The 27,824-nt window shown below is 38.3% G+C and overlaps 1 protein-coding gene and 1 pseudogene across 6 annotated transcripts in view; both read right to left on the reverse strand.

Moving 5' to 3' along the window:
* Positions 1–27,824, reverse strand: part of LOC124555626 (protein Malvolio) — a 368,432-nt gene that overhangs the window by 18,407 nt on the left and 322,201 nt on the right. For all 6 annotated transcript variants that reach the window (XM_047129599.1, XM_047129600.1, XM_047129602.1 and 3 more), the window contains 3 exons: positions 19,859–20,082; positions 12,288–12,492; positions 9,851–9,915 (listed from right to left, as the gene is read on the reverse strand). In XM_047129599.1, coding sequence (XP_046985555.1) covers positions 9,851–9,915; positions 12,288–12,492; positions 19,859–20,082 — 494 coding nt within the window. The remainder of the gene's footprint in view (positions 1–9,850; positions 9,916–12,287; positions 12,493–19,858; positions 20,083–27,824) is intronic.
* LOC124557047 lies at positions 9,592–9,709 on the reverse strand (annotated as a pseudogene).

Below are 27,824 nucleotides of genomic sequence, written 5' to 3' on the forward strand. Positions count from 1 at the left end.
AACTACTGACCAATATCCGTGACATCAATTTGTTGTAGGGTCTTAGAACATATTCTGAGCTCAAACATAATAAGGTATCTTGAACAGAATGACCTCCTCAATGCCAGCCACCAAGGATTCCAAAAACATAGATCAAGTGAAACACAACTCACACTTTTCTCACGTGACACAATTAAGGGAGTTAGTTAGATGCAGTATTTCTTGATTTCCAAAAAGCATTTCACTGTGTACCACATCTGCACTTATTGTCAAGAGTACAATCATCTGGGTATAAAGTGAAATATGTGGTTGGACTGAGGATTTTTTGGTGGGGACAATACAGTGTCTTATCTTAAATGGAGAGTCAACATCAGATGTAGAACATAACATTGGGTGCGCCACGGGAAAATGTGTTGGGGCCCTTGCTGTTCATGTTGTATATTAATGACCTTCCAGACTTTAATAGTAACCTAAGACTGTCTGCAGATGACACATTATCTACAGTGAAGCATTGCCTCACAGACGCTGCACAAGTATTCAGTCAGATCTTGATAAGATTGCAAAGTGGTGCAAAAATTGGCAACTTGCATTAAATATTCAGGAATGTAAAACTGTGCACTTCACAAAATGAAAGAAATGTTGTATCCCAGGACCATAATATCAATGAGTCACCATTGGAATTGGCCGACACTTACAAATACCCAGATGTAATACTTTGTAGGTATACAAAATGTAATGATCACATAGACTCAGTCATGGGTAAAGCAGGTGATTAGACTTTGGTTTATTGGCTGAATACTGGGAAAATGCCATTGGTCTACAAAGGAGACTGCTTACAAATCATTCATGCAACCCATTCTGGAATATTTGGCTCAAATGTGTAAAATCCATACCATACAGGACTAACAGGAGATATTAAATATATATATATAGAGAAGCACAACATGAATATTTGACTTGTGGGAGAATGTCACAGAGATGCTAAAGAACCTGAATTGGCAGACTCTTGAAGATGGACATAAACTATCTCAAGAAAGCCTACTTACAAAACTATGATTCTAGGAATATACTACAACCTCCTACTTATCATTCACATAAGGATTGTGAGAACAAGATTAGATTAATTACAGGACACACAGAGGCATTTAAAAAATGATCTTCCCAAACTCAGTACCTGAATGGAACAGGGAAAAATCCTAATAACTTGCACAATGGGATGTGCCCTCTGCTATGCACTACACAGTGGTTTTCAGGGTATAGATGTAGATGTAGAGATCGGACAAAGGCAGTAAGATGGAGATTGCTGGTTTGAATGTGTTTCAAGACACGGCAATTTTCAGACACTCAAATCATTTCAATACTGTCATATTCAGATAAAATAAGTAAACAAATAAAAATTTGTACAGTGGTTATGTTGTCCTTTTGTGTACTTAGTGAGTAATATTGATAATGATAAAACACAGTAAATGGCTGTTTGGCCTCATTGTTGAATGCCAATTTCAGGAATATAAACTACTGTAACATATATACGTCCAATGTCAAATTCTTAAACAAAAGGAAAAAGAATTGTGTGTGCTGGAAATATCTATGCAGATTTATATGTAACATATGTCGGGCTGTTGTTGGTTTGTCCTGAATACTATGTACTTATTGAGTTCACAGTTCAAGTCTAGGAATACATCCTAGACAGTCCCAGGTTCCAATCATTGCACAAGTGGATATTTAACCACAGTTCCCAAAACACAGACAAATTCCATTCCCATAGTCATCTTTGAGGTGAACTTGGTTAGCCTTTGACAATAAATGTTACTGTCACGTAATCACTGTCACGCAGATGCAGGATACTCGAAAACTCATAGAAGTGCCAGATATGTGACACATGTGGATGGCAAGTAACTTTGTTTGCGTACTACAGGTGGTTGCTGAATCTTGTGCAGATGCAGCTAGGCTCACTTCAACATCATCAGCATCACAAAAGAGATAAATAACTATCAGATCAATATATCAAAACTCAGTTCGTGGTCAGCCACAGCACTGCCCTGCACTCCACTTTTCTGATCCACTAGTACATAGTTCCAGCTACTGGCATTAGTGCATCGTGGGCTGTGACAGGATTTTTAGGATGGAGCAAAATTATAGGTCCGGGGGAGATGTTTAATATCAATTATACTCCAGTATCATGTAACTGACTTCACTTGACGATGATGTAGATAAAGTTACAAAACAGGTCATGCATTTTAAAATAAATAAGCACACAGCTGCAGCTGTGCTTTTGACTTAACATGAACTATTAGCATTTAATCAGTGCTCAAGAGACGAACATCTGAGTTCAAACTCTTCTCTGAAGCTTGAAATTGTGGGCATAATTTATTGTCAGAAGTCCATAACAAACTTCGTATATTACATTTAACATTTTCTGATCAGTGATCCAGTAAATTTATGTTACTAATATGATAATGCTTCCCATTCATGAGAGCTTTACTGGCTGTCTATAGATGCACAAGTACTCATAACAACCTTAATGGTTTGCTGTTGATGAAAGCAGTCTGTTGTGAATTTACTGGGAATATGTGACCACCATTTCTAAACACTATTATATGTAGCTGTACAAATCTGTAACATTTGTTATGCTAAACTAGTGATGATTTCATGTTCGATTCCAGGTTTTGAGAATAGCTATCCCAAATCTGCTTTGGTGGTTGGATATTTTGTCTAACATAAGGCACCATACCTTTTGTGACTTTAGTGACCTGAAGAAAAAAAACTGCATATCGGCTTTGCTGCAATTTAAATAAAATCAGCCATTTCATTACTCTAAGGCTTGATTTCATTATTTTGGAAACAACGTCCAAAATTTTGCGGTCTTTTCCATTCTAATAAATTCATACAAATGATAAAACAAAAGAAGAGCTCTCAATACCAAGGATACATGAAACCAAAATGAGCCCTAAGTCATAGATTAAATGTGTAACAACACATGAAGGTACAACTTGCACAACTGCATGTAATATTCGAGAATTCAGTAAGGTGCAACCAAGGCTTTGATCATCATCATATTGAATCAGAGCCCACACATTTGCCTGGTGAATCTCCTGCAACACAATTTACAAATTATTTCACACAGCATCAATAATTTTTGATTGAAGATTATGGCAAACAATTTGCCAACAACCGTATCCCTGCCACGTTCGACTCGTGACATGTCAGGTAAATTTCTAGGCTGTGGAAACAGTGGAACCTGCCATTCTTCAAAGAAGGCTTGATACTGCCTTGTTACATGACAGGGCATTGTCTTGCTGAAATATGTCATAGGGAGTTGCCTGAATGAGGGGCAGTACTTCAGATCCTACAAGCTTCCCGAAGTATGTTTTTGTCTAATCAAAAAAATGCCAATTTTGCTGATCGCCTAACTTGGGTCCATAACCTGTTGGAATGTGGTTTGACAATACAAGTATGACATATAATTACAGAACACCTTTATTCTTAATTCACTGTACTGATAATAGCACAGAACTACTAACAACTGACTCAAAAACATGCGCATGTATAGGCAACAAAGATATTACATGGTGGTAAAATTTGAATCTCAACAAATATCTCACTGTTATAGTGACCTTCTATCTAATGATTCCACTCACACACTACTATTGTAGAATCACACCCTGTACGAGACAGAATCTCAAAGTGTGTTGTTCATTCCCTGGAGACCTATCATTTGCACTCTTCAAACACACATGCTGGTGCTGTCCTTTTCGATGATGATGATGATGATGATGATGATGATGATGATGATGCATACTAGCTTTCAGCTTTCCACATTGTCTGATAGCTCGTCACTGACTGAGCTGGAAGTGTCGGTTACTTTTCTGGTCATACACGGAGCCAAGTTCGGGTCATATTGATGTGTGGCTATGCTAGCAAGGGTGCACGCGATTGATGTAAACAGTCGAGTACATGTGAGAATAACTAGGTGTTGGCTGTTTATTATTGTTTGTTTACAGAGTTCACATTAAATACTACTTTTTGTTAGTGGATTGACTGTAGAAACTAAATCATGGACTCTGATTATAGCTCTACAACTGATGAAAATCCGTGGCCACATTTAAGTGATTGTGTACATTTTGTATCCAAATTGGGAGAACAAACACTTTTTGATTGTGAACTGTGCTTGCCTAAAAAGTCAACAATTAGTGCCCAAAGTGAGATGCATGAAAAATACTGTATTATGCAAGACACTTGAATTTATTACTTCATTGCTGCAAACTCTATACACAACACATTTTTCAAACAGTATCCACATACGTCACTGAATGTACCTAGAAAAATATATCATTGTACGTCACATATTTCAGGATATATGATATCATAAACACTGATATGAGTGAAAAACTACTGCAAAATGCAAGACTTTTAATTTCCTTACTACTAACTCTATTCACAATACACTTTACAGACAGTCGCCACATATAACATTGGATTTACCTGCAAAATTAGGTCTCTGACAACACAAGTTCAGGAGGTACAACATCGTAAATATTGAACTGCGTGAAAATGACACTGCAGGGTGAAAATTTGTTAGATGTATGAGTGAAATATATTTGTCCTATGTACGATGTTTTAAAGTGCTCCATGTGAATGATGAATGCTCGACATCACAAAAATGTGTTACTGATATGCAGGAGAAAATTAGCTTCAATGGTAAGCATTTTGTCAATGCAAAGAATTTTAAAAGACATTGATTCCTCATATGTTAAGAAGAGAGTTTTTAGTTCAAAGAAGTGACATAGGTGCAGCACGAACTACATCCCATATAAAGATTCACGATACAAGAGGAGGAGGTAGTTCAACAGTGTATTACCTTGATGAAACACGGGTCAATTAGAACCATTCCAGGAAGATCTGCTGGAAAATGAGTGATGGTACTGACAGTTTTAAAGTTTTCTTAGGGATAGGTTCTCGGATAATTATTCTGCATGCTGACCCATCATTTGGTTTTGTTTCTGAGAGTAAACATGTATTTACATGTAAGAAAAATAGCAGTGACTACCATTTGGAAATGAACGCTGTCACTTTCATGACATGATTGACAATTCTTGTCATGCCTTGCTTCGAAGTTGGCCATTGCCAGTTATAATTCAATTGTTACAGAGAAAACACCAAATATAAACACCAGAAAAGCAGATTTTTTCCCTGGCTTAAAAATAAAAATATTAAGCACAGTATAAACCAGACTGGTGCCGATCTCCTGCAGCTCGTTAATTTATACAAGTCATGTGACAGAACATACAAACTTGACTTCCTTGCACGTGAATGGGGTCTCACAGTTTTGCGTTTACCCACACGTCACTGTCACTGTAGCCTCGTGGAATTAATTTGGGCAATGGATAAGGCTATGTGGGAGAAAAAAAAAATTCAAGATAACATTCACTGAATCACTTGTGCATGAGGCAATAGACAACATCCCACCTGTAGTGTGGGCACTGTCTGTGTGTCATGCTGAAAGGCTTCAAAAAGAATAATTTGACAGGGAAGTGGTGATGGATATAAGCCTTGAACCTATCATCGTACATTTACAATCAGGTTGTTCAGAAACAGATTCAAATAGAAGTGACGATGGTGTTGCGATGTAGACTTTGGAACAAAGTAATAATATTTCTTAGTTTTAAAGACTCTTAGTTTAAAAAATGTGTTTGTCAACATATCAGTTGCATACATAAGAATGACAATTTCATAGCCTTTTTGATTAGGACTTTCTATCCTTTGAATTATGCAGGCTATAATGTTCAACATATTGCCCAAGGAGAATTTAAGCTTCTCCCGTCATGTTATGTACTCTAATGACACGCGGGAATGCAGCTGGATAAATCTGTCAAAAGTTCGATTTTCACAAGTAAACCCCTGCCATTTTCAAAGCACAAGTTGGATAAGGCCCTAAAATGACAGTAACTGTTACTTGTCGAGATATCGACCATTTTCGATGTTATTGATCACCATTCCATGGAGTTATTCACGGGTGATAGTTAATTGTTTGCTTGTTAAATGTATTATAAATGCGGGCTCTCATTGTAATGCTGAACGAATTAGTTTACACTCATAATGCTCGTTAACAGTGAAAAATATGACAACTTACTGACCATGTTTACGATAGTCTTTTCATTAGTTTTTTCTACCACTAATTCTTTTTTATGCGCAGTGATTACACTTAACTACAGCCAAACACTTCCACACACACACACACACACACACACACACACACACACACACACCTTATAAACATTTTTAAAAATTATGTTGAGTAGAAGCAATTGTCAAGCAAATATAATGATTTCAGTTTGTGTTTGATGTTAATTTTGTTGTGTATTAAATTTTTACTTATAATACAGCTCAAATCGCAATAAATGATGATTATTGCAAGCAGTTTCAATAATCTTGTCATGAGACAATTGTCACGTTGAGAAAAATTCACATCTTCACAAAGCTGTGTCATCTGTTCTCGCCTCCCGATGTCATGCGGATTAAATCTTTGGAGCATTGGATGCAACATCGTCAAGACGTGAATTAATATTTTTCTCATGATGACTGATCGAAATTGATTTTAATATTTACTATTCCCATAAGAGATTTGAATGTATAATATGATGTAACCTAGACAAATGTTCCTGACTGTTGTCCGCAACAATGCAGTTCAGCAACGTGGACTTTGTTTGCCCGCTCTCTGCTGCCGCAGATGTGCAGTTCTCATCCCTTTGCTGCTCCACCTCTATGCACAGAAGTGCCATCTTGTGTGATGCAAGCTATAGTTTATCACATGTAATACCTCTATACCCTTGATAGCTAAAGTCAAGTGACTTGTTTCTGTGGGCAAAAACATTTTGGCGTCTAAACAATCTTTGCTTTCTGATGCAAACTTTAACATGTTGATGTTTATGAAGGGAAATATATATCTTATGTCAGATACTATACAGTTCCCTGTACTTTGACTCCCCCATAATTTAACATTTATAATTAAATAATTATAAAACTAAATGATTAAATGATTGAACTGTTTGTTTATCTATCTAAACTTCCTCAACAAAAACATTGTCATTTAAGCGACGACAACACATTTTATTCAGCAGCTAATTTCACTACACCTCACTAGTTCATTTCACTACACAGTCAACATAAAGTTTTCTATTATGACTTCATGATTAACAATTAAATATAACTTCCAACAAATCTCATGTAATGCAATGCTTTAACATTCAATGAAGTTCACTATTTTAGTGACAGATTAATGATTAACAAAGTTAACTCTTTGATTAACACTGCCCAGCTATGTCTATATACTAATGAGCCATCCAAGGTATATGTAAATAAAACTTTCATTACTTTGTGTGCAACTTTCCTCCATGCTTAAAATGTATGCCATAAACCATGTAAGCAGGGGCACTGAATAGAATTTTACAAGGAATCACCAATTCCTACACCAGTTATGTACTCCTTTTAGTCAGTTAGACAGAAATTTGAGGGACAAAATAGCTACACAAAAGAATCACAAGATGTAAAGGGGGCCACCAAATGAGCCATATTTTGCAATTTTTTTGATATACTCATAAACTTGTGTTTAAATTAATATTTATCCTATTAAATTTTACAAGAGGAAATTTTCAGTCTGTTTGTCAACTGGACCCTGTTTTACATGAGACACATTGCACTGTATTAATTAAAAGCCATGCACATTAAATCGAACTGATTATCTATAGCATTGTCCTTCTGTAATCATAAATTTTATTTACTTAACTGTTATAAACACAATTCACAGAATAAGAAAAAAAGAAGAAAAAGATTGAACATTCTCACCCTCCACATGATTTATATATATTTTTGAAGCTACAGAAATGCTTATTGACAGGTCTTTTAAGAATAAACAAGCTCATAAAACAGATCATACTGAGAAATACTTGTCACAGCTCTTCACTGCATTACTTACACACAGAAAGCACAAGATAAAAGCAGCAGAACATAGTGTTCAAGCATTTTATACTATGTTTCATCAATGAAAAATAGTAATGATACACACATATGGATACTAACAAATATTATCAACTGTCCTGAATTCTGGAAGCGAAGATTAGTGAAATGCATATCTGTGAAAGTGGAACTGCTTTTCTACAACAGTACCCTGTGGTTCACAGCCTAAAGCAAGACTTTCAACTATATGACACTTCAAAAGATTGTGTTTCATGCATACAATCTGTGTAGTTTGTGTCACATTTTTAACTATTTAGCACTGATGACTGCTGACTGTTTGTCTGTCATAATGTGTAGGTGGTAATGGATGAATGGAAAATGAAAGGAAAGGAGAGAGAGAGAAACCTGATTCTAGGAAACAGACTATGTCTTTAGAAAGTACCAAGAGTACTACTGAACTTAACACATAATTAAAATAATGTCACTGTATTAGACACTCCACAGAGATTTGAAAACAGAAAGGAAGCTTAGGAATTAACATAACATTGATAATTGGTTCATTAGATATGAAGCAGAAGCTAAGATTGAGACAAGGATGGAGGAGGAAAATGACCCAGTTGTTTTCAAAGAAACCATTTGGCATGGCATTTCTCTAAGCAATTTAAGAAAACCATGAAAAACCTAAATCTGGATGGTCAGACAGACTTTTCAACCTCTGTCCTCTCAAATGCAAGCCCAGTGTCTTAACTACTCTGCCAACTCACTCACTACAAATGTTTGAGAATTTAGTCCAACACACTAGTGCACAATTGTGTGATTGGGACCTGTTAGCACTACCTTTCTCTTTTTTGTGGTCAACTTATGGAGTGAAACATTCGTTCCAGCAACCTCTACAAAGAGTGCCACTGTGCTGTCATCATTTAGCACCCTCAGCCATTAAGGCAAACATTTATTTACTGGTTACCACTTTGCAACTGCCACATAAAGATGATAAAAAAATAAAAGCAACATCTTCTGTTAAAATAATGTAGTCACCAATCTGGAATCGGTCCTTCAAAATCATACAATGTAAAATCACAATAAGAAGTAGAATGAACAAAAACTTTCTTTAGGACTCACTTTGTTAGATCAGTTACAACCTAAATTATGTTCACTTTTTACAGTTTTCACTAAACAAAAACCCACTAATGACACCACAGAGGTGCTGAAACATGTTTGGGTAAAATGAAAAAACAGTGTGTTTGCAAAAAGGTGGAACCTACATCCAATTTAACTGCAAACACAGATAGAAAGATAAGAGCTGCAGATCCAAAAGATGAATATTACTTGCATTGTGTTTCTTTATAGAAAGAAAGTGTCTGATAGTGAAACAACATTCTCAAAAAACTTTTGCATTAAACACGGTGTTTCACACACTGCTGACATTACATTACGACAAAAACTGTCCTGATATCACAATATATAAACTAAACTCCGTCCGAACAGGCTTTGGAAGGCCCAACGGTATTGACCAGCTGCTGTGTCATCCTCAGCCCACAGGAGTCACTGGATGCGGATATGGAGGGACATGTGGTCAGCACACCACTCTCCCGGCCGTATGTCAGTTTACAGGACTGGAGCTGAGTAGCTACTCAGTTTGCCTCGCAAGGTCTGAGTGCTTGCCAACAGCACTCAGCAGACCAAATGGTCACCCATCCGAGTGCTACCCCAGCCCGACAGTGCTTAACTTCGGTGATCTGACGGGAACCAGTGTTACCACCGTGGCAACACCGTTGGCATCACAATATTTACTCCATATGAATCAGGACTGTATCAAGGAGCTCTCCATCTGTGTGTGTTACACAACCATACTCTGATCATGTACTGTAAACATTACGTCCAAATTGCTATAATATTTACATTTTATTTACTGACTTACCTTGATTTATCACCATTTAATCCAAAGTCTCCCGGGACTGGCCCTTCTGTCAGTCTAGCAATAAACTGAGAAAAGAAGAAGAAAATATTAATTTCAGGGTGCACTATAGGTTTTCCACTACTTTATAATTTCATTAAGAGGTCATTATATATGCAAGAAGAACTGACAAACTGCCAGCCGCGGTGGTCTAACGGTTCTAGGCGCTCAGTCCGGAACCGCGCGACTGCTACGGTCGCAGGTTCAAATCCTGCCTTGGGCATGGATGTGTGTGATGTCCTTAGGTTAGTTAGGTTTAAGTAGTTCTAAGTTCTAGGGGACTGATGACCACAGATGTTAAGTCCCATAGTGCTCAGAGCCATTTGAACCATTTGAACTGACAAACTACAAATAATTATTACATGCAGACTAGTGCTCAGTAACTGGGGATTCTCATACTCCCAGTCTTGAAAATACTGGACTGAAGTACTTTCTTGCTCTTTCCACACATAATAATCAGTTTATGTTAAGTGAACTGTAGTGCTTGTGTTGCTATGGATGGATATAGAGATGTAATAGACAAACGGACACATACATACATACATGAACGTTTCTGTGCACTTTACATTCAGCGCTCATACTAAATTATTGAGAGACAAATATGGTTAAAATAATAAAAGTTTAAAATTTTCCATTACAGTTATTAAATAACTAAGTCCCTCCTCCCCCTAGGCTACAAAAGCTTTTAAAACTGAAATAAAAAATTACATGTATTGCTGTGGAACAGACTGAAATAATACGGTAGATACTAGCTAATCATTGAACTAAAATTGTTAAATCTGGCATTAAAAACACATTAATACCTCCAACCTAAATACTGAGGCTGGAGTCTGGGTAAAATTACAGACAATTATCACACTCATCTCACTGTTTGCTAAAATAGAGGACAGGTCCTTCCTTAAATTTATAGCTACCCTCATCAGAAAATATACCTTCTGGTTCAACAATGAAGAAATGATTTTCAGTGGGCAAAACATGTTTCTGCAGTACATCTCTAACAAGTTCCCTAAGCTGCTGTGTCAGTGTCGTCATTTCCTGGGGTTCTGAAATGCTGTAGCACCCAGCTACTTCTAATTTTATAGTAGGATAAGGGGGTCCTAGATCATTTTTTTCTGCTGTTTGTATCAGTGAAAAAAAATGACTGTATGGCATTGATGACTGGGAGTTCCCACCTGGGGAAATTCAGCTGCTGAGTTGCAAGTCTCTTCAGTTGATGCCACATTGGGCAACATGCGTGTCAATGATGATGAGGACAAAATAATACACAGTCGTACAGCATATAAAATCTCAGACCTGGCCAGGAATTGAACCTGGGCCTGCTGCATGGCAGTAAGATGCAATGGCTACTCAGCTAATGGGACAGACGATCTGTGGAACTGTTTGTTTGGAAGGCAGTTAGGCAATCTGAGTACAGATGAGAAAAATTAGTATCAACAGCTTCACCCCCTCCTCCCCCTCTCCCCCAAAAATGTTAAGAGCAAAGACAGTCCCCTTGCTAAAATCCATCAACGAACACTGCAATAAATTTCTGGAGCTTTTGCAAATTTTGCAAGAAAATGACCAATTCAGAAACGCTCTGTTTTTAAAAACTATCAAATCCAAAATAACTAAATCTCCCAACAAGCTAAAGAGTGGATGTGCTCCAACCTTAGCATAAAACATTAATATTTGCCACACCACTTCCTGAAAAGTAGCTCTCTGCAAAAAGTGCAAACAGTTATTAAAAACATATTGCCTGTTGGCTTTCCTCTTGGGATTTTTAGCTGACACTTGTTTAATGATCTTTTGGATGTTTTACTGAATGGCTGGCATTGTCAAAAATTCACTCTTCATTGCTGGTTATTAAAAGGTGCAAACAAGAGCAAATGATTATAAAAAAGTGCATACAGATATTAATTAGTGCATACAGTTATATATATAACTGCATGTGGATATTAATAAATGGAAACAGTTCTTAATAAGTGGAATCAGCTATTACAAAATCACTCCATGAGTAGAGTGTTCATGTGCTTATGATAAGGAATAAGGAGTATAATGACAGAAAAAAAAGAGATTAAACTGAAGGCATGTAAGCTGATCCTTTAAGAAGGAACAAAGTGCATTTTTGAGATTACCATTCCAGCTGAGAGACCAATAATCATTAAATGTGTCTTTTGTGTTCCCTCACTCTATTTGACACTACTGGGAGGCTTGTCACACTAAAGAATACAAAAGTATGTCATAAAGCAGTTATTTCAATGGAAACAGTACAACACTTGTCACAGAGAGGTACCAAATGATATAAAGTTAAGTAGCAAATGAGTCATTTTTTTTTTTTTTAATTTAGTTTGGATTATTTCAAATTACCACATAAGCGAGTTGAACAACTTTGTGGATATTTATAAAGCACACCAATACTCACTGTGTTACCAAATTTGCCTGGAGCCATACTGTTCATCATGTGCATAATTAAATATACACACATGACCAAGTAAAATACTGCATATATACATATCAGCATGTACCAGTACCATCCAGTTACAGATTCTGTCGTCGTATGAACAACAAAGTAAATGTTTATACTGATAACAACAACTGATAACGCTATGGATATTGCATTCATTACACTGAAAATGAAAAAGAGAAAATGGAAATATTTTAGTATGGCAGGTAAAACTTTGCTACTGCAACAGAAATGTCAGAATGATTCACACACTGTATCAAACACAAGAAGATAGTGTCCTGATATATTTACCATCCAAAATGTGTTGAAATGTAAATTCAAATATTATAAATACACAAACTCCATAACAATCAAGTGCACGTTGTCTCACCAATGTACTGTTCTAATGCAAGGAAATAGTATGTTTATTTTATAACTTCATCATATGCTATACAAACAATAATCATTTACACAGTAATATAAAAAGTATGTGTGATGCAATGTACAATAAAAAGTAAGCCCTCAATACAACACTAGTCAGAAACACACATCCGGTACAAGGAGCACAGAAGCTAGTAATTTTAAAGAATTCTGCAGGTGTCTCATTGAAGCTTTTTCATTCCATCACAGCAATGAATACAGTCTCACTCTATGGAGCAATCAAATGAAACTTAGACGGGGGAGAAAGTAATTGCCCACTGTGAGACAAAAATGGTCAGTGCCTTCATGGAAAAATGTTTGCATTTGCTTATGGCACCACAACTGTACCCAGGTGTGCACTTCTTTGTCAGAAAGCAAGTCAATGGCCATGAATGTCTTTCTTTGTGGCTCCAAAAATATGAAAATCGCATGGCGGGAGATTGGCACTATATGGAGGATGTGTAAGGGCTTCTCAGTGAAACTTCTGTAGTCTAGTCAAAATCTGTGGGTGGGTCCACATCTTGCCAAGGTTGTTTTGAGTATGCTGCAAAAATTTCTGCTGGGACGCCCTTACACATCCTCCATACAATCCCAATCTCCCCCCACACAATTTCCATGTTTTTGGAGCCCTGAAGAAAGACATTTGTGATCATTGATTTGCTTAGGATGAAGAGGTGCATGCCCGGGTACAATCATGGTTCTGTAGGCAACCAAAAACATTTTTGCACGGAGGCATTTACCTTCTCGTCTGACAATGGGATAAATTTACTAACACTTATGGAGTTCACTTTTGAAATAAGAAACATTTTACTTTTTTCCATCTGTCTCATTTTCATCTGACTGTCCCTTATATAATATCTGTTCATCTATTGTCAAGAATCTGGAAAAGCGCATTTAGGTTGAGAGGATTCCATATGTTACACGTGGTGTTAAATAATGCAAAGATAGAAATTAATTGGACACCTATACTTTAGGAAATGAAAGCCATGAAAATATAGCCAAGCAGACTGCACATTTCAACAGAATGAGTAATAAATGATTGTCTTTCCAAAATCTTAAATTTATAAACCTGAAGGGGAAAGTCAAGGTAGACAAGCAAAAGATAGCAAATGCCTAATTCTTGCAGTATAAGAAGGAAGAAACAGGTAAGGGATTTCTGTGACTTTTGTCGATATCCAGAAAAATGCCCTAGAAAAAATTGGTAGCTCCATAGTGGGTACAGTTGTGACACACAAAGCGTAACCCAAGAAATTCTTAGGATACACATACACACAGCAAAATGTCACAAACAAGGTGAAAAACTTATTAAAAAGAAGAAAGTCCTAGAATGAGTATGGTATCATAAGTATATACTTTGCTTTTCCCTATTACTGCTGATTAAAACCCCAATAACAAGACACAAAAGGTATTACAACTCCAACTGTGACCAGTATATTCTTAAGTTACACTGCATACACCTTCTACAAGAACAGAAATGTTTTGAAGTAGTTCTACTTTTTTTATTACAGTGTTCATAATGAATGCATATTATTTCTTTTGTAAACTCTCGTCACAAGTTTTGTAAAGGCCTCGTCGCTACTGCTGTGGAGGCCTCATTGCCACTGTCGTTTCGGTTGGCCAAGTCCCTGAGTTCAGGAAACAGCTTCTGGTGCAGTACACTGCTAAGACAATTTCTCCCTGCCACTAATACACAGCTATACCCTACAGTCAGGTAACAGGATAGGAGAACGAAGGTTCTAAAACACTCCAACAAATTAGTAATGAAGTCACACAAATGAGTTAAAAGGTTTACTTATCTTTGTGACTTGTTGAGTGCTTAAGTCTGCAACACTGCATGTAATATAACACAAAAAGGACCCTCAGTAGTTAAATGCAAATTATCATAGGTAAACTTCACAGTCCATAGCAAATGCAATTTACAACAACTTTATGTTAAATTCTAGGAGTTTACTAAACAACATTCCCTGTCTAAGTCAGCCCTGGACAATGATCTATAACCTAGTGGGTGAGAGCTGCTCTTCTATCTTCCGAGTAGGCTTCTGTCGATTGTCCAGTCATTGGCAGATTGTACTCGGCTGGTAGTTGGCCGAGGCAAAGTCGATATGTTCATCCTCAGCACCGTCTGTGGCGCTGATGGAACTCGTGTAAGTGGTGAGTCTGTATAGGACTGGTATCAGCTTGCATCTTTGTGTCTGTGGTGCTTTTGCCCTGGCTGTGTCTTCCTCAGACAACACATCAACTTCTTGGTGCATTATTGAATATATGGTAACAACTGATGCAATAACGCATCAGTTGATTAGTAAGTATAGTAATATTATGACTACATTTGTGCATGATGTATACTGATATTGAAGACATAACTTTTTTGGATGTTGTGGCCAACAGGAAATAAAAATTCTCATGGCACTGGAAGATCTGCGTCTTAGGACTATTCCCAACCACCACTCCACATTTTCTCTTCTTTAACTGATTGGCAAGGCCCTCACAATGTTTCCTTTCTTTTTGTGACTTCTCATTTTAGAACAACACATAGAGCTCATAACATAAAATGGAACATATTAGACGATGATTTCTTATTTTGTAATAATTAGAAACCCAGGTTTGTTAGATGGATAATTTTTATCTTCCCCCCCAACAATCTCCAAGCATTCCACGTCTACTATAGTGTACTCCACTAGCCACCTTTGGGTGTGTGGCAGAGCACAAATGAGTTCTCGTGCTGACTGGATGAATAAATTATTACTACTACGACCACCACCACCACCACCACCACCACCACCACCACCACCTAGCAAATTCACATGATTTCTTTGTAAATTTACATTAAAAAACTGTTTTGGTTCTACACATACTCAGTCTACAAATGACACTACCATCAGCCCAATAAATTACAAGAAGGAACTGCTGGCCTTCTATGTCTACACTTGTCTTCATTACAGGCGATCTCTCTCCTCTTTGGATCTAAGTGACTTGCTTTTTCTTTCTAACCTTCCTCAACTTTAATTAATTAGTTTTCTTGATTGAAGCTTCCTTTGATACAATTACCATTAGTGTCAAAAATACCTAATCCAGTGCTCCATTTGTAAAAAACGAAAACTGGTTCTTGTACCATGACCTTCCAGGGAGTGTTTTTAAAACGTAGACTTCTTAAAACCTTATTTTAATGCTTTTATGAGCATTTTAAAAGTGTTAATACAACATTTGGTTTACATCGCTTCAACCCCAGCAAAAGTTCTATTGTACCACATCTCAAAATCTGTGGTTCTGATTTCTTCTCATCATAGGTATTGGTACGGTGTACTGGTGCGTACTGTCACAAATCAAGCACTGCCTAGGTCACACAGTATCTTTCTTCCAAAAAAGATTTACTGAAGTTTTCTTTTGGTTACTCCACTAAATAATATTAAAGCTGAACTGTTCACGCATATTCTATGTACTTTTGGGAATTGTCAAATATGCGCAAAGGGAGTTCTGATGAACATAAAAATCCTTTAAGAGAAGTGTAGCATGTTTGTGTTGACATGCCTGAATCAATTCTAGATTCACACAAAAGCCGCCTCCTAACTTCTATAATTTTTTGCAGAGAGTAACAGTCTATTATATACTTATATTTGTGGTTATTTAGAACTGACTCCATGAAGAGATGCTATTTCTTCATTGTTCTACGGCCAGAACACATCTGCTAATACACAGTATAGTTACCATCTGTTTCCCACTAGTCATCATTATTAACTGAAGATCAATTGATATGAACACATACAACACAAGTTTAATAAAATGGAAGTGTTTTGCTACTGCTCTGAAATGAAGCTGGGCCACAACCTTCAACATCTTTTTTTTTTTCCTTTTTTTCCCCCTTCCAGCACAAATTTCTTTTAACTAGTTGTTATTTTCTTTTCACAGATCTCATATTTGTTGTCATACTGTATTACAGTTTATAGCAAACCAGATGTGGCAGACGAACAGTTGCTTCACAGTGATTAAAGTATCTGTAGAACATTAAGAACTCATAGGTGTGCACATCTGATATAGCTTTTTCACAAGACAAATGTCAGCTTTCACAAAGATCACCACAAAATGGTCACAGGTGAAAAATACAAGCAGAAAAAAACAAAAAGTGTAATATTTTGAATATCTCAGAACAAGGAATATAAATTGTGGAAAACCCGCACTATATTCTTCTCCACAGATCTTTCCATAATATGGAATATACCTGGCAGGTGAAGCATTGGTTTTGTGGCAATGGTTAGTGCAGTAATGTCATACAAAACGCAGATCTATTTACCAATACCTCTATTACAAACCACACAAGCTCATAATCTGATACAAATACCAGTGATGGTGATGCATTAATACCCATAGTACCCAAATGAGTGCAACAGCAGAGGTTGTTGTCCTCACAGAGCAGATTAAACATTCAGGTAGGACAGAACAAAATGATTGTATCATAGTTCTATTGAAAGTGACACCACAATCTCATTAGCAGACAAAAGTGATGTACAGCAGAAAAACATTTAACATGAAATTAAGACGGCAAAAATTATTTTTCCCATTACAACAATTTTTTGTTAAGCAGTGCCTGAGGAAAACAAGAGCCATACTATTTCCTCTTGTCAAATTTTATTACAGTACAATAACTCAATTTCCTGCTATAATTTTCTCTAGTGACTACATATTTTTTTCTTTTGCAGTGTCCATTTCAGCATAAAATTTTTGGCAAATTGTTCAGTATCGTCCATTGTTTTATTAATTTCACCATTTGTATGTCATTGCAACAGCTCTGCATACTTTTCATGATGATCTGCATTTCTGGTGTAGTGGGGACTGGACCTCCAATGTGGGTTTCATTGTCAAATATGAATTCACCACCACCGCCTACATTGATGTGACCTTTTGCGATCTGAACATACTCCAAAATGGCTGTCATATTTGGCATTTTACATACATCATTCTCAACTGCAACAAATTCATCCAGGGATATTGTAGAAACTTTTCCAAACATTTAATTAAATGTCACTTCAGTTTCAATATCTGCTGATTCTTGAGGTGACATAGAATCTGACACATTAGAGAATCCCAAAGAGTGAAATCAATTTTAAATTGTTTATGGTTCCATAAAATTCTTTACAGAATACTAGATGTATAACACATCATCAATAATCAGACAGAGATCTTTTTTTCTGCTTTGATTGCTGGTAGATATTTATGGAACAGCTGCTTAGAAAATGTAATTTCACATTTTGTATAATGCCTTCATCACATGGTTCTGAAACACTTATGGTGTTAATTTAATTTTGGGATGTGCCACACAATTATCAACAATCAACAGCTTTTCTTATGAAAATCACTTTTCTAAATTGAGAATACAATCAGTGACCACAGCGGCCACTATCCAAGCTTGTTTGTTCATCATACATTCGACTAGTAACGTTCCTGCGTCTTTTCAGATTTCAGTTTTCCCTAAACTGCTTTAAGCCACTCCATCCTTATTTGAAGCATAAAAACTGCCTATTTTCATACAGTTTCCTCTGCCATTGCATGTAAACAATTACAGTGCCTATATATCAAAAAACACAGAGCCAAATATGAAAACTGACTGAAGTGTTTGGAAACTGGCAGAATCCAAAGACAAGCAATAACATAGCAACAGATGCAAGCATGGTTTACTTTGTTTAGTCTTAAAAAAAAAATAATAATAATAAAAACAGGGGGGGGGGGCATAATAAATTTGTTAATAAATCTGAGTGACATCAGGGCTGCACATAGTAGATTTATTTGTTCATCTGAGAAGCAAAAGCTTTTAATGTTAGATTTTTGTTCCATGTTAGATGGAAAAAGCATGAAATTACTTAGTATTTTGCCGGGACAACAGTATTACCGGTATTTCGCGTTACCCAATCTTCATGTTAAATCCTTTTCACTGTAATATATTCAGCAATAAAACTGACGAAACAGTACTAAAATTTATGAACTATCATTCAAACAAAACACAACAGTCACAATGCTAAACAAAATGTATGAGAGTGTGAAGGATGAATAACAATTACAAACAGTCAAAGTAGAACAATCAAAACTGCTGGGAGGCGGGGGACCAGTAGAACACTAATGGGCTGAGAAAGCTGTTAAAAATTATCACAAAGTTTCATAATTGTTTTTCCTCAGAGTTATAACCAAAAATACAGGAGGCAAAGCACAAAATGATAAAGTGAGCTTAGGACTCAGTTGATGAAATAGGCATATCACATTTTACCAATAGCGAGATTTTGTTCATTTCACAAGACCAAGAAAATAAATTCCGTACAGTTTCACAAAATTTATTTCCAAGTAGAATGCTGCAAATACATGCTACTTGGATAAATAATATGGTACGTGTACAAGAGACTATGAACTACATTACTGTCAGTGCAACTGTTCACAAGTGCCTGTTCTCAAACACCCAACTCCATTATGATATCTGTTTCATGAGTTGCTCACTCCTAACCATTCAGTTACTACATTTTATAATGCAAGTAGTAACATACCGATCTATTTGGTTTCAATAAGTAGGTACTGGTTAGTTTGTCACAGTAATTCCAGAATTTTAACTGTCAAAATGCCTGACTGAGGTACCACTTCTAACTTGTCATACATAATATTATTTCTCTGTTTTTGAGGCATACAATAGTTGAACTGGAAAGAATGAAACATTTTCTTTAATTATAGATTTGCAGTTATGCCAAACCAAAATGAATTTGCTGGACACAGGGCTCTGAAACTGGGGTTACAAACTGGAAGACAATCATCATACTACATAAAGTCACCTAGTACTGTCACGCAGTGGTTGTATATTTCTTTATCCACTATGAATGATTTGGACGACATATGAAATAGAATATGTTTCATGTGGACTATCATACCATCAACCAGAACAACAAAACATTCAATTTCATTCCTTCACATAGAATGTAATTTTTTAACACTTACTGCAAATCGTCACAACAGAAACAGGAACCTTGAAGTGCAAAAAAGCAGCCAGTTATACAGGCAATTATGGATGCAAAATATAAGGAATCATGAAAAATTCTTTGACATTGTCTATTATGCATTTTACAACTAACCGATAATTTAATGCAACTGGCGTTAATACTTACATTCCGTTTTGAAATTCACCCATAATTTTTTGACTGCTCGTAAATGCTATTGTTGGTATAGTAGCAAATGGTAATTGTAGACTCATTATAGCATTTAACAAGTCATTCATGCCCGATAGTTCATTTATTTCACTGTAAAATGCTACAAAGAATGTTGGGACAATGGCAATTGTCCTTGTGAAGAGGATTCGTTTCCACCTTGACCACTGTAGATTCAGGAATCCCTGAAATAAAAATTAGAGTTAACATCAACTTTTTGTCTATTGTTTGACATTTATGATAAAATAATAGATATAACACCTATGCTTGGAGATTATCATATATTTACACTAGTATCCACAAAGAACATAGAAAACCAGAACTAACTGCTGGGTTCACACAACGTTAACTCAAAAACAGTGATGTGATGAATGGTGATACCATTATATTCTAGTTGCACTTTGATTGTTTCAATTTTCTCACTATTCTTTGTACATGAAAATGGGTTAGATATTCCTACAACCAAGAAAACTACTGGCATGGCATGGCACGGCTTACAATCAAGAAAACCAATGAAAAAAAGCTTTATGCTTATACATATGATACAGACACACAACAGGTTTAAATATTACTGAAAACTCAGTCCATCTGTACTCCAACAGCCACCTCAAAGCATGATGTTTAACTTTTAAATACTAGATTGTGCAAAATGTGATTTAAATTTAGTCCAGACTTCTCTCACTTGCTTTTTACATAATATCTCTCACTTACTTTTTACATAATACAGTGCATCAACAGTACCATCACAAATAGTGCAAAACATGCAAATAAGAGTGACTGTGGAAGGAAGTTAGAGCCTAACATCCTGTCGATGAAAATTTCATTAGGTACAAAGCACAAGCCAGGTTGACGAAGCAAATTGGCAATGTGATTTGGTAGGAACCATCCTGGCATTTATCTTAAGCAATCTAGGGAAAACATGGAAAACCTAAATGTGGGTAGCTGGACAGGGATTTGGACAGCCCTCCTCTCGTATGCTTGCCCAGCGTATGAATCACTGACTGCTTTCAATTACAGCAAAGCCAGTGGTCAATGTGCTGTGTCATCCTAACAAGACACAGCCAGGGCGAAAGCACCACAGGCACACAGATATGAGCTGGTGCCAGTGCTAGTGCCATAGAGACGTTCCACCAGCGCCACAGAGGATAAATATATCGACTTCGCCTCGGCCAATTGCTGGCCGAATACAGTCCGCCAACAACCGGACGACAACGGACAGAAGCCTACTCGGAAGATAGAAGAGCAGCTCTCACCCACTTTCATATAGATCATCATCTGGGGCTGGCTTAGACAGGGAACATTGTTTAGTGAGCTCTTAGAAGTGAACAGACAGTTGTTGTAAATTGCATTTGATGTGTACCGTGAAGTTTACCTATGATTATTTGCACTCAGCCATTGAGGGCATTACTGTGTTGCAGATTTCATTATTCGACAAGTCACAAAGGTAAGTAAACCTTTTATGTAATTTTTATTTAATTGGTTAGATAAAAAATCTACTCACCAAGCTGCGGCAGAACACATGCGTAAAAGACTGTTGTAATTGGGAAGCTTTCAGAGCCAGTGGCTCCTTCTTCAGGCAGAAGGGTTGAAGTGGAAGGAGGAAGGGTGAAGGAAAAGGACTGGAGAGGTCTAGGAAAAGGGGAAGATTTCAGGAAAGTCACCCAGAACCACGGGTCAGGGGAGACATACCGTACAGGATGAGAAGGAAACACTGACTGTTCGGGACTGCACTGCATGAGATTTGAAAATCTGAGAACATAAGGTAATATGCAAGACAGAGATTACTCCTAAAACACCATGCACAAGTTAATATAAGTGATAGACTAAGTGCATTGGGAGGGGAGCGGTGAAAAATAGATGGGAAATAATGAAAGATGCGGAAAACTAAAAAAAGTGAAGCAAAAAGTAAACAGTGAAGAAATGCTGAGACTGAAGAAATTAACATAAATTAAGGCCATGTGGGTGGCGAGAACCAAGGACATGTTAGTTCCCACCTGCAAAGTTCTAAGAAACAGGTGTGTGGAGGAAGAATCCAGATGACGCCTGTGGTCAAACAGGTGCCGAGGTCACGAATTTCGTGTTTCAGAGCATGCTCTACAACAGGGTATTGCGAGTTGCCAGTATACACCCTCTGCCTATGCCCATTCATCCTAACTGATAATTGATGTAGAAGGCTGAACAGTGTTTACATAATAGCCAGTATATGATGTGTCGTTTCGTAGGTGACTCTCCCTTTGATAGTATATGTTTTGCCAGTTACAGGGCTGTTATAGGTGGTGGTAGGAGGGTGCATACGGCAAGTCTTGCAGCGGGGACGGTCACAGGGTTAGGAGCCACAGGGCAGGGAGATGGATGCAGAAAGAGCATAGGGTCTGACAAGAATATTGCGAAGACTGGGAGGGCAATGAAAAGCTATTCAAGGTGTGGTGGGCAAAATTTCAGACAGAATGGATCTCATTCCAGGGCATGATTTTAGGAAGTCATGGCCCTGTTGGGGTAGCTGATTAACACATTCCAGACCAGGATAATACTGAGTCACCAGTGGTGTGCTCCAAAGCTGTTTTATGGAGGGATCAGCAATACTAGGATTGGATGTGATGACCTGGGAAATCAGCTTTTTAATTAGGCTGGTGGGGTACTTACGTACAGTGAAGGCTGAGATGAAAACTGTAGTGTATTGCATCTGAACCAATATGTTTGGCTCGGATGCCAAGGCTGTATGGGAGGGAACGTTTGACTTAGATAGGATGGCAACTGTCAAAATGTAAAGTACTGTTGTTTGTTGGTAGGTTTAATGTAGAAAACAGTGTGTAGCTGGCCTTTGGTGAGGATGAGATCAACATCAAGGAAAGTGCCATGGGATTTACAATAGGACTATGAGAAATTTAATTGGGAGAAGGTATTCAGAGATTCCAGGAATTTTAGCAGGTCAGTCTCACCATGAGTCCATATGGTAAAGATGTCATCAATGTATCTAAACCAAACCAGGGGCTGAAGATTTACGGATCCCAGGAAAGCCTCCTCCAAGTGACCAATGAAAAGGTTGGCTTAGGAAGGAGCCATCCTGGTTCCCATGGCCATACCCCTGATTTGCTTATATGTCTGCCCCTTAAAGGTGAAGTAGTTGTTGGTAAGTATAAAGTTGATTAAGGTGAGTAGGTAGGATGTCATAGGTTTGGAATCAGGTGGGCACTGACTAAGGAAATGTTCAGCAGCAGACAGACCATGTATGTAGGGGATGTTAGTATACTGGGAGGTGGCATCAATTGTGACAAGCAAGGTGCGTGGTGGGAGTGGGACGGGTACGGATTTCGGATGATCTAAGAAATGGTTGGTATCTTTATGTAGAAGGGAAGTCTTTATACTATGGGTTGCAGGTGTTGATCAACTGAGACAGATTCAGTGGGTGCTTTGATGCCAGGAACCATGGGACGACCAGGATGATTGGGTTTGTGGATCTTAAGAAGAAGGTAACGTGGGGGTGTGTAGTTTGGGTGTGGTGAGACGTTCTATGGATTTCAGTGTTAGCTCTTGTGAGGGCCTGAGGTTTTAAGGAGGGACTGCAGGTCAGTTTGAATCACAGGGATGGGATCTTGATGGCAGATGCTGTATGAAGAGCTGTCAGACAGCTTCACTAACATACTTGTTTTGGCCAAGTACTACAGTGGTAGATCCTTTGTCTGCTGGGGCGTCAAATGTTGCCTCCCATACAGCCTTGGCATCTGTAGCAAATGTATTTGTTCAGATGCAGTCTCTGTAGAGCAATACACTACCATTTTCACCTCAGCCTTCATTACACATAACTGCCTCACCAGCCTAATTAAAAAGCAGATTTCCCATGCCATCACATCCAATCTTGGTACTGCTGATCCCTTCACAGAGCACACTATTGATGACTCAGTATTATCCTGGTCTGAAATGTGTTAACCAGCTACTTCGACAGGGCCATGCCCTGAAGTGAGATCCATCCTGTCTGATATTTTGCCCACCACACCTTGAATAGCTTTCCGTCGCCCTCCCAATCTCCACAATATTCTTGTAAGACCCTATGCTCCTTCTGCACCCATCTCCCCACCCTATGGCTCCTCCCACTGCGACCATCCCCACTGCTAAACTTGCACTATGCACCCTCCTACCACCACCTATAACAGCCCTGTAACTGGCAAAACATATACTATCAAAGTGAGAGCCACCTGCGAAATGACATGTCATATCAGCTATCATGTAAACACTGTTCGGCCTTCTACATCAATCATCAATTAGGATGAATGGGCATAGGCAGAGGGTGTATACTGGGATCTCACAATTTGCTGTTGCAGAGCACGTTCTACAACATGACACTCATGACCTTGGTGCCTGTTTGACCACAGGCGCCATCTGGATTCTTCCCCCAGACACTTGTTTCTCAGAACTCTGTGGGTGGGAACTAGTACTACTACATGTCCATGGTTCTCACCACCCACATGACCTTAATTTACATTAATTTCTTCCGTCTCAGCATTTCTTAACTGTAACTACTCTTTGCTTCACTCTGTTTTAGTTTTCTACATCTTTCATTGTCTTTCCCATCTATTTTTCACCAATCCCCTCCCACCTCTGTTATGTAGAATGCACTTAGCCTATCACTTTTATTAACTCATACATGACGTTTCAGTAATAATCTCTGTCTTGCATATTACCCTGTTTTCCACCTTTAAGCTCTCAGGTTTTCAAATCTCATCCAATGCCGTCCCCAACAGTCAGTCTTTCCTTCCCATCCCGTACGGTAAGTCTCCCCTGACTTGCAGTTTTGGGTAAATTTCCCAAAATCCACCTCTCCAGTCCTTTTCCTTCACCCTTCTTCCTTCCCCTTCAACCCTTCTGCCTGAAGAAGGAGCCACTGGCCCCAAAAGCTTCCCAATTACAGCATCTTTTACGTGTATGTTTTGCCGCAGTTTGGCGAGTAGATTTTTTATCTATCCACTCAAATAATTTTGTCAATAATTGATTGTTTTCGTTTTTAAGACATTTGTGTGACTTTGTTACTAATTTGTTGGAGTGCTGTAGAACCTTCGTTCTCCTATCCTGTTACCTGACCCTGGGGCAGAGCTGTGTAATAGTGGCAGGGAGAAATTGTCTTAGCAGTGTACTGCACCAGAACCCATTTCACGGACTCACAAACCCGGCCTACTGCAACAACAGTGGCAACTGGGCTCCCCAGCAGTAGCGACGAGGCCTTTATAAAACTGGCAATTAGGGCTTCCCAAACTGGTGATGAGGTGGCAGCTCCCCAAGCCGAAAGCAGTAGCGACAATGGCTGGCACGACTTTTGCCTCGAATTTAAAGTGTTCTTACTTGCCTTGTTGCTCCTAATCCAACACCGCACATTTGTGACTCTTTTGTTCTAGTTGTGGGAGAACATCATGTACGTCACACCTTTTGCTTTTGTGTTATTGCTATTGTCTAATTAATTACAATGTCAACCCCACCCAATACCCAACAACAATTTATAATTCATTATCCTGTGATGCAACTGTAACCTATGCCTGCCCCGACTCCAGCTCCCAAATCCACAGAATCTGCCAACTGTATACCTGTTCCTACCAAACCACTGCCTAATGTGGATGTACAATCACCGCAGGATTTTAATACATTCCTTAAATTTCAGATGCAGTCACATCAGAAGCTGACCGAAATCGTGACACAATTTGTCACACATCAAGCAGCAGCTCAAACACTAAGCAGTCCATCAACAGCTGTGCCTGCAGCTTCCGTGTCACAGTTCCTGCCGCAGTATCGTGCATCCGACAAAAACACAGAAGACTGGACAGAGTATACTGCACAATTCTGGACCCACTTATAAGCCCACCAAATATCAGGTACTGTGATGCAGATGCAGGGCGACTTCCTTTCCGTTGTCGGTGTATCAGTGTAAAACTCTTCCCTACGTCATGGCCTACAGACGTCGGTTATGAGACATTAGTCAGTTCATTGAATAAATACTATGAAAAGTGTAGCAACACTGCAGCTGCCTGCTTTAAGTTTTTTCGTTTAAAAAAGCAGCCAGGACAAACATACCGTCTGTGGGTGAACAAATTACAAGGCTTAACGTGGAAATACAAGTTCCGTTGTGAATGTGGACAATCTTACAGTGACTATATGCTCAGGGATGCAATCGCACAAAATATGTCACACGACAGGATCTGAGAAGAGATTCTGAAATATTCTGATCCTACTCTTGAGCAGGTATTGCAGATCATTGACTACCAAGACTCTCGTGATTTTGCTGCAGACAGTTTTCAACGGCCTGGTAATATTTGTGCTGCAGAACAGAAGGGTGCCAATACACTACTGGCCATTAAAACTGCTACACCAAGAAGAAATGCAGATGATAAACAGGTATTCATTGGACAAAACCTCCTTACATGAACCATGGACCTTGCCGTTGGTGGGGAGGCTTGCGTGCCTCAGCGATACAGATAGCCGTACCGTAGGTACAACCACAACGGAGGGGTATCTGTTGAGAGGCCAGACAAACGTGTGGTTCCTGAAGAGGGGCAGCAGCCTTTTCAGTAGTTGCAAGGGCAACAGTCTGGATGATTGACTGATCTGGCCTTGTAACAATAACCAAAACGGCCTTGCTGTGCTGGTACTGCGAACAGCTGAAAGCAAGGGGAAACTACGGCCGTAATTTTTCCCGAGGGCATGCAGCTTTACTGTATGATTAAATGATGATGGCGTCCTCTTGGGTAAAATATTCCGGAGGTAAAATAGTCCCCCATTCGGATCTCCGGGCGGGGACTACTCAAGAGGATGTCGTTTTCAGGAGAAAAAAAACTGGCGTTCTACGGATCGGAGCGTGGAATGTCAGATCCCTTAATCGGGCAGGTAGGTTAGAAAATTTAAAAAGGGAAATGGATAGGTTAAAGTTAGATATTGTGGGAATTAGTGAAGTTCGGTGGCAGGAGGAACAAGACTTCCGGTCAGGTGACTACAGGGTTATAAACACAAAGTCAAATAGGGGTAATGCAGGAGTAGGTTTAATAATGAATAGGAAAATAGGAATGCGGGTAAGCTACTACAAACAGCATAGTGAACGCATTATTGTGGCCAAGATAGATACGAAGCCCACACCTACTACAGTAGTACAAGTTTATATGCCAACTAGCTCTGCAGATGACGAAGAAATTGAAGAAATGTATGATGAAATAAAAGAAATTATTCAGATAGTGAAGGGAGACGAAAATTTAATAGTCATGGGTGACTGGAATTCGAGTGTAGGAAAAGGGAGAGAGGGAAACATAGTAGGTGAATATGGATTGGGGCTAAGAAATGAAAGAGGAAGCCGCCTGATAGAATTTTGCACAGAGCACAACTTAATCATAGCTAACACTTGGTTTAAGAATCATGATAGAAGGTTGTATACATGGAAGAACCCTGGAGACACTAAAAGGTATCAGATAGATTATATAATGGTAAGACAGAGATTTAGGAACCAGGTTTTAAATTGTAAGACATTTCCAGGGGCAGATGTGGACTCTGACCACAATCTATTGGTTATGACCTGTAGATTAAAACTGAAGAAACTGCAAAAAGGTGGGAATTTAAGGAGATGAGACCTGGATAAACTGAAAGAACCGGAGGTTGTACAGAGTTTCAGGGAGAGCATAAGGGAACAATTGAAAGGAATGGGGGAAAGAAATACAGTAGAAGAAGAATGGGTAGCTCTGAGGGATGCAGTAGTGAAGGCAGCAGATGATCAAGTAGGTAAAAAGAAGAGGGTTAGTAGAAATATTGAATTTAATTGATGAAAGGAGAAAATATAAAAATGCAGTAAATGAAGCAGGCAAAAAGGAATACAAACGTCTCAAAAATGAGATCGACAGGAAGTGCAAAATGGCTAAGCAGGGATGGCTAGAGGACAAATGTAAGGATGTAGAGCCTTATC

The sequence above is a fragment of the Schistocerca americana genome, chromosome X (genome assembly GCF_021461395.2).
Source record: "Schistocerca americana isolate TAMUIC-IGC-003095 chromosome X, iqSchAmer2.1, whole genome shotgun sequence".
NCBI lineage: Eukaryota > Metazoa > Arthropoda > Insecta > Orthoptera > Acrididae > Schistocerca > Schistocerca americana.